Here is a 13,967-nt window from a genome sequence, read left to right on the forward strand (position 1 = left end):
AGTTCTAGGACCTGAACAGATAGGGTTCAGCAAAGGTAAATCTACCCTTGACCACATTATGGTCATTAACCAATTAATAACCAAAATTTGCAACAAAACCAAAAGGCCACTGTATGCAGCATTCCTGGACATCAAGGGGGCCTTTGATTCTGTCCCAAGAAATAAGTTATGGGTTAAACTTAAAAAAATTGGTGTAGAGAGTAGATTGATCTTCCTCATCAAGATGCTGCACCACAACACAGTTTGCCAGGTCAAATGCAATAAGGAGGGATTGCTTACACCTAAAATATTTGTCTCCCGGAGAGTAAAACAAAGCTGTGTCCTCGCACCAGTTCTTTTTAGTCTGTATTTAAACGAGCTAGCAAGTATACTTAAATCTGTAAACTCACACTGCCCAAACTTAGATGGATATCAAATCCCTCTATTACTATACACCCGTGGTGGCGAACCTTTGGCACTCCAGATGTTATGGACTACAATTCCCATCAGCCCCTGCCAGCATGACCAGGGGCTGATGGGAATTGTAGTCCATAACATCTGGAGTGCCAAAGGTTCGCCACCTACTGCTACGCTTTCACGATTGATGCAGTCTTGCTTCGTTATTTGCATACTAAAATGCGGCATAGAAGCTGACTCAGCTAACGAACTGCAATGAATATTGTACTAACAATGGCCTGACACTCAACTCTCCATTAATTTTAATACTCAGCCATTAAAAAAATAATGTCCTTATAATTTAATTTTTTAATATTCAGTGCATTTTTATCCTTCCTCCAGAGAGCTCAGGACAGAATATATGGTGTCTCTTCTCCATTTTATCCTCACAGCAATGATATGACTTAGTTTAGGCTGAGAGAGAATAATTGCCCTAAGGCCATCCAGTAAATTTCTTCGCAAGTGGGGATTTGAATCTGTGTCTTTCTAGTCTTTGGCTGTTTCTGCACGAATGCGGAAGGCCCGGCCGGGTCGGCGTTTCTGACGCCGACCCGATGACGCTGGGACCATCCGCACCGACGGTCCTGGAAAGAGCCGGGCAGGCGGCGCTGTGGAGCACCGGCGCCCGGCCAACCCGGCATGTCCCTGGGCCTCTGGCACGTCGCTAAGGCCTGGGGACATGCCCCCCTGGCCCTGCGCGCCTGCTCCAGCGGCGCAGGGCAGGGGGGCGTGTCCCCAGGCCTCGGCGACGCGCCGGAGGCCCGGGGACAAGGTAAGTGCCGGGTGGGGGAGGCATCTCGAAGCCGCTGCCGTTCAACTTTGGCAGCGGCTTCGATCGCGGCTGCTTTTCTCTCAACAAAGGCGCCTTCCGAGCGGCTCTGGGGAAACACCCGGTTTCCAGCGCGTCGGGCTGGCGGGAGCTCGCGATGCAAAGCCGCGCCCCAGTGCAAATGTGGCTGACCTGGAGGCGGCATTTTGCGATCTCCAAGACCGGGCCATTAAATGCCCGTGCGGAAACGGCCCTTGTCTCCATGCTACATCACATTTTTTTAACCATCTAGTTACATCAGATTAGCGGTGACACTGTGGGATTTTCAAGGCAAAAGACATTCAGGGGTGGTTTTCCATCGCCTGCCTCTGTGGTATTCCTATGTCTATGGTATTCCTTGGAGATCTCCCATCCAGGGCCAACTCTTGCTTAGCTTCCATGATATGGCAAGATCAAATAACCTGGGCTATACAGACTCACTAATTCCTCCCAAATAATGCCTTACTTAATAATGCCTTTGCAAAATCAGTTTCTGCTCCTCACTGCAATCTCTTATACTTTATTAAAGTATTGGTGACAATAGATACCAAGAGAATTTGTAACCTTAAAAAACCAGACCTTAAACAGAAGAAAACTAGTAATTTGTGTGTGGGAATACCTGGTCTCCTGTTCTCTGTAGGTCACTATCTTGTTTCCCCATCAACCTGCCTACCTGAATGAACTTGCATATTGTCCCAAGGTTAGGTTGAAGTTCTTCTAGGTCAGGGGTGGCCAACCTATGGCACCCCAGATGTTCATGGACTACAATTCCCATCAGCCCCCGCCAGCACGGCCAAATGGCCATGCTGGCAGGGGCTGATGGGAGCTGTAGTCCATGAACATCTGGAGTGCCATAGGTTGGCCACCCCTGTTCTAGGTTCTCCAAATGCCCCATTTCAGATAGCAGTTCAGGGAATGATGGAATAATGCTCTCTCTTAACAAGGAATAAATCTAAAAAGTGCTGCTTCCAACCAGTTCCTCCTGTGATTGATTATGACCTGGCTAAAGAGATAGTCAGGCAAGGCAGAGATTGTGAGACTTTTTCTTCTGCTTGATGTTAATTTCTTAACATAACCCCAATGGTTACTTTTCTAGGTAGTGGTGCCAGTTTTGGCAAACCAGAAGAACCATCATGACTGGCCGCATGTAGTGTCTCAGGATATCATCCGACATGTCTACAGCCTAGAAAGTATCATTTTTGTGGTTGTTGGTCAAGTAAAAGGCAAAACTTTGCTGCCACTCCCTACTGGATCTGAAAGGGATAAGTATATAGATTTTGACAATGAGAAAAGGTAGGTTTTTTAAGGTATTGAATTAAATTGGTATATTGCTTTGGATTCTTGGCTTTGTTCTGTGAATCAATTAATTCATTACATTTTTACTGCACTATAGTATGATTTTTTCACCTATAACCATTGTGTGTCATTATATATGTTGATGAATATTGAGTTAACAGTGGATACTTTCTGTAGCACATTTGCTTTCAATGCTCAAAATGCCATTTTGTTCTCTTTTCAATGTGTTGATAAAAAGTAGAAACTACTTTCTGGGCCATTCCTTCTTGCTTAAGATTTTCTTCAAAGCATAAAGCAGGGGGTCCCCAACCTGGTGCCCACCAAAGCCTTTTAGAAAGTGGGCAGGGCTTATAACCAGCACGGCTTATGATTGGCTGTACAGATTAAAAACCATCATGTTAAATAGAGGTTCTGTTTTAAATGTTAAAGAGTTACTGTGAGAGTTATGCATAATCTTGTTCTCTGACATTTTGTGGTTGGCTCTGTTTCCTGTGACAGCCCATTTTGTGACTGTCTGAACATCCTGTGGCAGATAACGTATTGATGCATCCACCACCCTGTGCCAAAATTCCAAAGGTATCTGCAGGCTAAAAAAGTTGCAGACATAAATAGTTCTGATAGTCAGTGTAGCTGGCAGTGTGATAGTGAATCTGTTGTTTTTGGATTATTTATTTTAAAATATCTTCACCAAGTAGTTATTGTAGAAGAAATAGAAATCTCTGTGTAAATGGTATTGCATGTGATAAAAAGTAAACTGGATCAATTAAAGTGGAATCTAAATTGAACTGGAATCGGTGGCAAGTCCAACTTTAATCGAGATAGAACTTCAGTTCAGATCATAATTCTTATGCAGTCCCCTAAAATTGGAAACAAAGATAAACTAGAGATATTTTTTCTTTCTGCAGCATTGACCTAGTGGATAAGTCTATTGTGCATGCCATTGAATCAGCAGTTATTGAATGGAGTTACCAGATACAGAAAGTTCTGAAGAGAGAGTCATCAGAGCCCCTTTTGGAAGGCCAAGATCCCAGTCCAAAGGTGGAGCTGGAGTTTTGGAAAAGCAGGTAAATTGCTAACCTCATACTGCACTGCAAGTGTAAATAAACTAGCCAGAGCTCCTGTTATATAAGTTCCGCTGCATGAGGTTCAACATTGACCGGGCTTCAAGTACAATAAATGGAATAATTGCTGGTGACTGAACTGGACCAAAGGAGCCTATGTGTTTATGGAGAGATATTAGTCAGGGAAAGAGTTGCAATCTGAACTATTGAGTATACAGCAACTTACTTTTTGGTTAGCACACAAAAAAACCCTCTTTTGTTCCAAGCAATCAAGTTTGACCTAGGGAATAGTCTGGGTGGGATTAATGAAAAGAGAGTGATTTAAACTGATTCTCTTCTCATGGTATTTCTGGGGACAGGAACAGTGATGGGATTCAGCCTATTCGCACCAGTTCGGCAGAACCAGTAGCTAATTTTTTGTCTGGTTCAGAGAACTGGTTGTAATCCTACCAGTGAGTCCTTTCGGAACCAGTTGTTAAATTATTTGAATCCCACCACTGGACAGGAGCTCCCAGTTCCTCAGCAGCAGTATTTCAGAGGGGCATTTTGGACTTCAGCAGGAGGAAGGAGGTGAGAAACCTGTGCTTTGCGGACAGAAATCTTTCCATCATCAGAAATGTTTGGTGGAATCCAAGCCCTGGTGAGCTTGTTAGAGTTCCTGGGGCTTTGATGCAAGAATGTTGCCTGTTGAATGGGGATAGAATGCCTTTGTGCTCACAGTATCATCATCTTGGGTTTACTGTAGGTGTGAGGATCTGCAGTGCATTTACAGCCAGCTGAAAACAAAGACGGTTTTGGCTATGGTGGAGTTGCTAGACAGAGTGCAGAGCACCTACTTCCCAGCCTTCAGTTCAATGTTCAGAGATGTGGAAACAGGTGAGGATTTGAAAGCTCATGCCACAGTGTTTGAGAATGAATTGCTGATCCTCAAGGAATTGCCTTTGAGAGTAGCTCAGAAACTTCAAGTTGTGCAAGTTGTGGTTGCTTGTCTGTTGGTTGGTGTGGGAGGCTGCAGCTCCTTATGCCTATTTTAAAATAACTGCATTGACTTTCTGTGTGTTTCCAGGCTGAGAGTTTGCTTACATTATAAAGCTCTTCCATAATTATTTATTGTTTTTATCCTGCTGTTCTGCCAAGAAACTTAGGGCAGCATGCATCATTTCTCCTCTTCATTTTTAGTCTCGTAATAGTAAGGTAGGCTAGGCAGGAGTAATCCAAGGTCGCTCGGCAAAAGTGAATTAGAAGCTCCTGGAGTCTAGTCTAACCCTCTAACCACTACACCACAATGGCTATCATTGACCTGAAACTTTGAACCAATATACTTGAAGGACCACCTCTCCCTGTATTGAGCTCACATACTGTCTTTGGTTCTCAGCCCAGTTTTTTTTACCGATGGTCCCTTCTAACTGACAGGTGGGGACTTCCTCAAGGAAAGCGAGAATCTTCTCAGCTCTGCTTCTCTTGTTCTTAAGGCCCCCTCCTTGTTCATTTTCGTGAGGCAATGTAAAACTGAGTTATTTCAGGGAGTTTGGGGTGGAACATAGTGTTCCTGCACGGGGACTTGGAGCAGCTGTAGAGTGATTGTGGCTACTATAATCCATTGTGTGTTTTAAATATGGTATAACTTCTGTTGATTATATTTTAAGTAATGCTCCTGTTAGCCTGATTAAAGGACCAGATGTTTTAAGCAAATAAATAAGCAAACATTTACTGGTTGGCTGCCTGGATGGCAGCAGTGTGAGTTTCTGAAGAGTTAGTGGGAAATTGTGACAGAAAAACTACAGGGTGAAGGAAGAACAGCTGCAATAGATAGCAAACCAAATCCAGGTATGGTTTGTTCATGAAATCCATGTAAAATAGCCTGAAATGTTGCATGGAATTTAATCCCTGTTAGTGTAGCTAAACAGCATATACCGGTATTCAAGGAGTGCTTTTCCAAGTGCTTTGAAAAACTGTAGAAATCACAGATCTACATTCACTCTTACAAGTAGGAAGTTATTTTTTTAAGTTTGCAGGTTTATTCTTTAGTTTCTAAAAAAAAAAAAACCAAGTTCCATTAATTTTTAAATTCCAGCTTTTTACACAGTCTTGTGTGATTGTAAGCCAAAGGAAGCTTCTGCGTACCTGGCATTTTAATTCCAAAATACATTTACTTGGAAGGAAGCCACATTAATTATTTCCAACTGAGTGTACTTAAAACTATACCTTAAGGAATGTATAGGTCCCAGCACTTCCTGAGTGAAACTCTTTTCTTTGCTTTCAAAAATCACAGCACTTGATGAAGCCCAAGACATAAATTTGCACCTAAAGCCCCTTCAGCGTCCTCTAGAGGAAATTGAGAACGTAGAGTTTAATGAGGTGAAGCCGCTGCTCAACCAAATGCTTCATGTGGTGTGCTTTATCTGGGCCACATCAAAATATTACAGCACACCTGCAAGGGTAATTGTGCTGCTCCAAGAAATCTGCAGCCTCCTTATCCTGCAGGTAAGCTATGCTGTGGTTCTACCTCTTCTCTCACAACCTTTCTTGGAAAATGGAGAAAATTCTCTACTAATGATCCACCAAGGGTCTTCCAATATGAGGCATCCAAATAATGTTAGATTATACATTCGGTCTCTAAGACTTTGTTCTAAGGTTTTCCTCAACATTAGCTGGTCTGTATCTCCCATTGCTGATGTTCCAGTGTGACAGGCATGGCATGGGAGAATCTCCTATTGATACCACTAAGATCTTGGGGACTTTGAAGTAGAATGTAGCTAAGGGATATCCAGAGATGCTGTACTTAAGGGATAGCCAGAGGGTGGCCCTGTTTTTTTCCTGCAACACCTGTCAATTTTCAGAAGTACATGAATGTTATCTTTTTTGTGGAAGGAAGGCATTTCAAATATGTCTAAGCAGATGTGTAGCTGCCAGGGGGCAAGGTCTTGCCCCAGGCATGTGCCGGTGCGGGGTCATGGTGGGGGCGTAGGGGCATGGGCGTGGCTGGGGCGCACGGCACACATGTGCCCCAGGTGCAGTCCCCCCTCGCTATGGCTCTGTGTCTAGGGAGTTATTTTAGTTATTTAGTGAAATAGGCTTGGGGATTACTGGCATACATTATTCCCCCTCCTCCCCTTTATGTTCACAACAATTCTGTAAGATAAACTAAGCTGAAGGATACTGACACTTCTGTGACCACTCATCAGTGTGCTTAATGGCTGAGCAGAAGATTGGCGCGCTATCTTCTCTATACCAGAAGTTCATGGAGTGCTATTTAACCATGAAAATCATAGTGGTGACAGAAATAGATGTTCTACCTTCACTAGAAAATTTCTTTTTTCTAAAATGGCATTGGTGTTGTTATTTTTTTCTAGATCTTTGTATTTTGAGGTGTTTTTGTCTCTTTGGATTTGGGAAGGTTTCTTTGATAGGAAGGTTTTTTTTATTAAAGAGGCTGAGGTCATTTTCACTTTCCCGATATGACAAATGGTCAAGCGTTTGTCTCTATATTTCTGCCTGTGTCTGCTCAGACATTGTTTTCTATCTTCTTGATATGTTGAATACCAAATCTGATAAATCAATGATGTTTTCCAAATAAATAGTCAGTATAAGAAAGGTTAGTTGGCTCAATTGGTGAAATTATGTCTTTGTGTTTTTTTCTTTACTTGTTTGGTTAAGTATTGTCATGCTACTCTGCTCATCTAGGCCAGGAATTATCTTAATCCAGAAGATCTCTTGAAAGGGGAAACAGAAGAAAGTTTGGGCAAGGTGCAGAATACTTTTGATATTTTCAATTACTTCAAGCAGACCATTGAAAAAAGAAGAAAAAATCTCAGCATTTATTTTCAGCCAGGCCAAGAAGTGAAGCCGTGGGATTTCCCTCCCATAATGGTTTTTGCACGATTGGATAACTTTCTAGAAAGACTCCATTTGGTAAATGTAAGTACTAAGTCTTGAAATGTGATGAAGAGTAACCTGTGCTGAAAAGATGTCCAATGTACACTTCTGTAAGTCATTCAACTTGTAGGCTTGCTCTCTTCACTATTTCAGGGGTTAAACATTGGACTTCTGGGTGCCCCAAAGAGCCATTACACTGTATTGTCTACAGTGTCAGTGGGCTTAGAAGGATTTAACTCTGTTTAAGATTGCAGTTAAACTGGGAAGATCCTTCTGAGCCATGAATTTCATGAGTGTGTTTGGACATGTTGTTCAGCTTTACCTACCTCACAAAGTTGGTGTAAAAGTAAAATGGGATAAACCTTGTATGCTAAGCTGGTTTGAGGAAAGGTGAAGACTGATGTGATAACCACAGTGTTTTCACATTCCCAACCGGTTTCCGCACCATGGTGGTTTTCTGCTAAAAAGCTGCCGGCATTTCTGAGCAAATGATAACTGTGACTTCTTATATGGGTAGGCTCTCCCATCCTTCTTGTTATCTTCTAGTGCAGGGGTAGGGAACCTGTGGCTCTCCAGATGTTCAGGAACTACAATTCCCATCAGCCTCTGTCAGCATGGCCAATTGGCCATGGTGGTAGGGGCTGATGGGAATTGTAGTTCCTGAACATCTGGAGAGCCGCAGGTTCCCTACCCCTGTTCTAGTGATACTGATAAAATGGGACTGGATGCAGATTAAAAGATTCTGCTAGCAGTGCGGTGTGTTATGTATTTATAAGACATGCCTCTCACAGTTAACCAGGATCTGCTTTTGTTCTTACAACAGTATTTGCTGTATGTTTTTCATTTTGACTACTTAAGCAGAGACCAGGCTCAGCTTCTTTTGCTGGAAATAGCATCGTTCTCTCCAAGCTCCAGTATTAATCCTCAAAAATGGAAGAACTTTTAAGAAGTAGTATAGGTCATGTGGCAATTCTGAAACAGCAGCACTTGTTTCTGAACTTTCTGTCGGTATAAAGCAGTTCTTTCTTTGGGATATGCACAGTCCTGGTGTAGCTCATGGGCTTTATCACATAAGGATAGGTAAGCTATAATGTTCCTTATCTATGGTTAAATAGCAGGAGGTGGCTATAGAATCCAATATAGATGACTATTAATAGTAAAATAAATGTTGGCCTGTACACATCTTTTAAAAAGTACGCTTTTTAAGCAATAATCAATCATTTTTTTAAAAAGTGAAAATTAGTGTGTTTAAAAAGTATTCATTTCCCAGAAATGTCTAAAAGGCAGAACTGCATGAAAAGCCTGGTGTGTTTTACTGACACCCAAAAAATTGGGGCAGGGGTGGGCAGGCTGAATACTGTGTTGGTGCTATGCTGGGTACAGCATGTGCCTTGTGCGAAGTGCAGCTATCTTTGCTGAAGCCATGATTCTTTTGATCAGCCGTACAGTGTTTGCACTCAGTATAGTTTTATGGGACTTAGCATAACTGTAGAGAAATGGATATGATACTCTGAGTTGGCACATCTGGATTGTTAAAAAAAGTCACTCTTGATTTGTGATTGACATGCCAGATTGTGGGATGTTCTGAGTCTGGCTTTCAAATGGGTATGAATCTCACTGTAGCAGGTACTGAAGAATTCCTGTTCAGTAGATAAAGGTTTCCTAAAGATAAGCATCTTGTGTGGCATCTGCTGCTTGTTAACAGTTTGTTTTAAAAGAAAAGGGTGTTTTTTTCATTTTGCCAAATTTTCTTTTAGCTTATGAAGTCACAACTCATTATCTTTTTTCTTGAATTGTTCATAGGTATCTAATAATAGTAGTGCACTTGTACTTGTATTGGACGAAGGAAATAACCTAGTGCGTTGTGCCAGCATGGTGGCTTGATTGTATTATTTCTTAAATCTTTTATTGTTCTGGTCAGGATTGAATGTCCTGCTATGCATGTATAGCTGAATGTGCAAATGCTCACAGAGAGATTTCTGACATTGCTTCACATATGCTGGCATAGTAAGAAGGTCTGACTCACAAAAGTGCATTTCTGTTACAACCCTCCTGGCTAAAGGTAGCAGAGGCATAATACAGACTGCTGGGATGTGCTCCAGTCCAGTTGAAAAATAGTTTCAATTAAAATATTTTGGTCTCTATCTCAGAGGACAGAATTCAGGTTGAATACAAATTAATATTGATTGAAAGGTACTGCATTTTTATACACCCCTTTAATTAACCTTGTGGAAAACACAGCAATCATCAATGCCTTTTAAAAGCAGTATTGATATTTACTTCCTAAGAAGCCTTATTAGAAAACTAAATTATTGTAACTTATGCATCTTTTGACATAATAAGAGAAATGCCAGCAGAGATATTAGCAATTGCATTTCAAAATAAGAACAATATGGCTGCTAAGGAAGGCAGTTGGCCACTGGATGCAGCAGAAAACTAGTTGCTCCTGAAAAGCATACCTCCTTCTCCTTGATCTTGAACATGTACTTGGCCCTGATCCAGAGGAGGCCAAAATTGTGTGCTTTTAATTTTTTTTATAAATTTATTATTTTTCATAAATAACAAAAAAATACATACATGCATTATTAACTGAAATGGATCTTAACATTAACAATATTCTATACTTAAGATAGCTTTTAAAGTTTTCTGATAATTTTCTACACAATCCTTAGACATTTGATTAATGTCTATACTTTTAAAAGTTAACTGTTATCTATGATACACATCAACTAAGAGGAATATTAGTAGAACAATGTTACTGTTGCTAAGCTTCAATATTGAATTTCTCTCATTTTAACCTGTTGGTCAGTCTCTTTATCGTTAAAAGAAAGACACACTAATTCTTGTTTTCAAGAGTAATATGCAAAATCCAATTTCCATTTCTCTTGAAATGCTTGATTTGGTCTTCTATTCACAAAGTTCATTAGTTTTATTATTATAGCATATTCTCCTAATTTATTTTCCCAATACTAGATTAGGATATTCTTCTGCTTTCCGTTTAATTGCAAATACCACTCTGACCGCAGTTTTCAAATATTGAAACAATTCTTCCATATTTCTTGGGAAGTCCTTTGGTAGAATTCCTAATAGCATTGTCTTGGCATTGTGTTTTTAATTTTTCTGTTTTCCAGGCAGCAGTAAATAAATATGGATTTAATTTGTATCTATATATATTTTAATTAGGTCCTATATATATATATTTTGGCCTCTATCTCAGAGGACAGAATTCAGGTCTTCCTATATATATATATAGGACCTCCCTGCTGGTGGAGAGGGCAAAGATGTTGGCAGCCGGGCACCCCCACTTTGTGGCCGTGAAATCCAGAAATGGGTACCGCCCCAGAGCAACACTGGTGTCCAGTCTGCATTGGGGGTGGTGCTGGGGCATTCTTAGGGTGGCACTGACTTTAGTCGGCTTCCACCCAGCCTTTAGGGCTGGGAACACAATGGCCAGGGTTTAGGAGTTATGCCACCATAACTCCAGTAAGCTTTATGGAGGGCTTCTAGGGTTGTTTCTGCATGGTACAAATATCCCAGGTTGAGCAAGGGAAATATCCCGGTTTGGTCAAGAAGTTCACATGGTTCCTGGTCCTAAAGCTGGTTTGCCTTGCAATATTTCCCTCATTTCCCCATTTGGCGATTCTTTTCAAAAATCCCAGGTTGAACCCACCACAGTGCAAATACCATGGGAGCAGAGCCAGTTTATTTTTCCCACGGAGCCAGCTGATCTCCTCATCCCACCCCCACCCCCGCCCCCACCCCCTGATCTCTCCACCTGATGTCATGTCAGTTTTCAACTCTGCTGAGCCGTCGACTGTTGCAGCCTGCCCTTCTTGAAACGTTTCCCCAAGCATGTTTTCTGCTCATGGTGTCGACTGGGTACCATTTTCCCCGGGTTAATCAGGAGTGGAGTCCCAAAATGTCCCCGTTTTCTTTTCTGTATATGTACTGGTTGCTCAGAGAGCATAGCTAGGGAGATGTGCACTTTGGGCCGAATGTTAATGGGCATATCACTGGTGTGTGTGTGTGGGGGGGGGGGCGTCTCTCGTTTTCTACAAAAATATGAGAACGTGAGTGGGAATGTGATGTGATGGTGTGCCCCATTGTTTTTTTGCAGCCACTTGCCATGTTGAGGCCTGTACCGGGCCCTATCCAGAACTGTGCCGGGCCCCATCCAGAACTTGCTGTGGGTCAACCAATCAGAAGCGCAGCCTTTTTGTGGGGGTGGCAACGCCTCAAAACAGACCTTGGGCAGGAAATGGCCAGTTTGAGTTCAGTATTAAGGAGGGATTGGCAGCAACTGCTGGTGTGGTCTTAGGTTGTCCATGATCCTCATGAAGGTCTTCCTGGTCATGTGGAAGTTTCTCAGCCATTCCTCATCGTCCCAACAAGCCATGACACACTTGTGCCACCAGTCTCTGCTCCTGTGTAAATCAATCCAGTAGCAAGGGCACTGGGGGGCGGTTGGCAGGGCAAACCATGCCCGCCTGCAATGTCTCCTCAGCACAGCAGACTGAAGAGATTTCTGGCCCATTTCTTCCTGGTAGTGGGCACACGTAGTGAAGGCACCATGCATGAGGCTGAGGAGGTGCGCCATCAGCGTCACAAACACACCCAGCAGCTGCACCATCTCTGGATCTGAATCTGTGCTCAATAGTTTCAGATCTCCTGGCTAACAAAATGTGCTCCTACCCGAAAACAGCAGAGCAGGTGTAAAGGTGGGCGCCAGCAATTCAAATTCAAATGGCAGGGCAGAGACATTCATTCAAGCTGTCGCTCAAAAACAACAGCCAATCAGAATGCGGGACACCAGGGATGTTCGCACATGTGCAGATACGCTTGTGTGTAAATACAGAAGACTCAGGCTTGTGCAAAACAAACTGGAGTATTTCCTCTTGGTCTTCACTCGATTCCTTCACAGAAATGGGCAGCCAATTGAAGGGAGAAACTGGGATAAAATAGACCTGGATTGTAAGATACTGATTGTAACTCAGTGTAATTGTGCAGTGCAGAAATGGCCTAGGCCATTTTCTTTCAGCTGCCTGAAAGCCTGAAAGACTTCTGGAGGTGGTGCATGGTGTGGAAGCAGCACCATCCCCAGCCACCTCAGGAACTGGATTGGGCTGTAAATCTGATATCAGAGCAGGGCTAGAGTACAGTTCAGTAAAAAAGGGGAGGGATCAGGTTTTAGCTTTTATCGTTGTGTTCCATTTATGGGGAAAAGTATGAAACCCATTACCTATGAATGGATAAACAAATGAGTAAATGCATGTTAGTGGCCTTTCACATCCACTTTGGCTTTAAGAGTACCTTAATGATAATTTGGTTTAAATTGATAGCTACATGTTTATGCACACCTCTGGTATAAACAAACTGAATCTGTGGTTTTCTGTGAACTGCATAACCAAAGCTTTTGGGTTATACATTGTGGTACTGTGAAAGCTTTGTTTATCTGCCAGCTGGTTTATTCTGACAATGTATAAATGTACCTCAGGACACTTAAAGCTCAGTGGTTTTTTGTAGTTTAAAAACTCATACTTCTTGAGTTGGGAAGCTCATGAACGTTATGTGGCTACAGCTATAACATTCAACCTGTGTGTGTGTGTGGTGGGGAGGGATCATGTCTTTGACACCGAAATCCCTATGCGGTCCAGTTCTGATCTGTCCTAGTTGTTGGGAAATGAAGACCTAATCTGTCTGGGTATTATATATGAATTGTCCTTGTCCATAGGACCTTCTGGTTACTGTTTTGGACATAGAGAAGCTGGAGAAACTGGAATTCAGTGGCATAAAAGGGAAAGTTCTGAGTCAGCAGGTCCTGAATATGTATGAAGAATTCCAAGAGGTCTATAAAGTATTTTCTGATCGCACATATGACTGTCTGGATGTGGCCAATATGGTAGGTGGCTTGGGTGCCTTGAGAACTGATGGAGCTTCATTTAGTGTGCTTCTGTTGCTAAAAAATTTCAGGAGATCCATCAGTGGAAGATGGTAATGGATGAGCATGTTCCCCAGCAGTACTTTCAGATACCAGGGATTCCTAGGATCACTGGACTCACATGAATGAATGGCCAGTGCCACACAGGGTTTCATAGGGGAGAAGGAAGGGGGCTACATTGCTCTCCTGCCCTTGGGCCTGCTCCAGATGCTCTAGCCGGTGTAAAATGCAGCAGTGCGAGTTCTTGCTGGGATCCTGTGGCAGAGACGCATACAACTGGTGCTCTGCCAGCTACATTGACTCTAAAGGAGTACTGAATCAGGTTCAATATCTGTGCCCTGCAAGACTCAATGCAGTTCCACAAGACCTGCAAGACAGAGTTGTTCTACCAGGCCTATGAGAGAGGCAGCAACAGTTTAACCATCTACCTCCTTCTTTTCCACTCCCTCCCTTCCTCTAATCCTCTGTTTATGCTGATAGAAAAATTTTATGCTTTAATTTATGAGAGTTTTTATTGCCATCTGGATATATTTCTGTAGAAAGATTAGTCTAC

At 42.4% G+C, this 13,967-nt stretch overlaps 1 protein-coding gene across 1 annotated transcript in view; it reads left to right on the forward strand.

Annotated features, from left to right (window-relative positions):
* Positions 1 to 13,967, forward strand: part of LOC125427840 (dynein axonemal heavy chain 9-like) — a 58,805-nt gene that overhangs the window by 470 nt on the left and 44,368 nt on the right. Inside the window, exons 2-7 of the mRNA XM_048487395.1 lie at positions 2,340 to 2,536; positions 3,445 to 3,603; positions 4,346 to 4,476; positions 5,873 to 6,084; positions 7,285 to 7,518; positions 13,208 to 13,375. Of these exons, the coding sequence (XP_048343352.1) occupies positions 2,340 to 2,536; positions 3,445 to 3,603; positions 4,346 to 4,476; positions 5,873 to 6,084; positions 7,285 to 7,518; positions 13,208 to 13,375 (1,101 nt within the window). The remainder of the gene's footprint in view (positions 1 to 2,339; positions 2,537 to 3,444; positions 3,604 to 4,345; positions 4,477 to 5,872; positions 6,085 to 7,284; positions 7,519 to 13,207; positions 13,376 to 13,967) is intronic.

This window comes from Sphaerodactylus townsendi, linkage group LG03 (assembly GCF_021028975.2).
Source record: "Sphaerodactylus townsendi isolate TG3544 linkage group LG03, MPM_Stown_v2.3, whole genome shotgun sequence".
NCBI classification, from domain to species: Eukaryota; Metazoa; Chordata; class Lepidosauria; order Squamata; family Sphaerodactylidae; genus Sphaerodactylus; species Sphaerodactylus townsendi.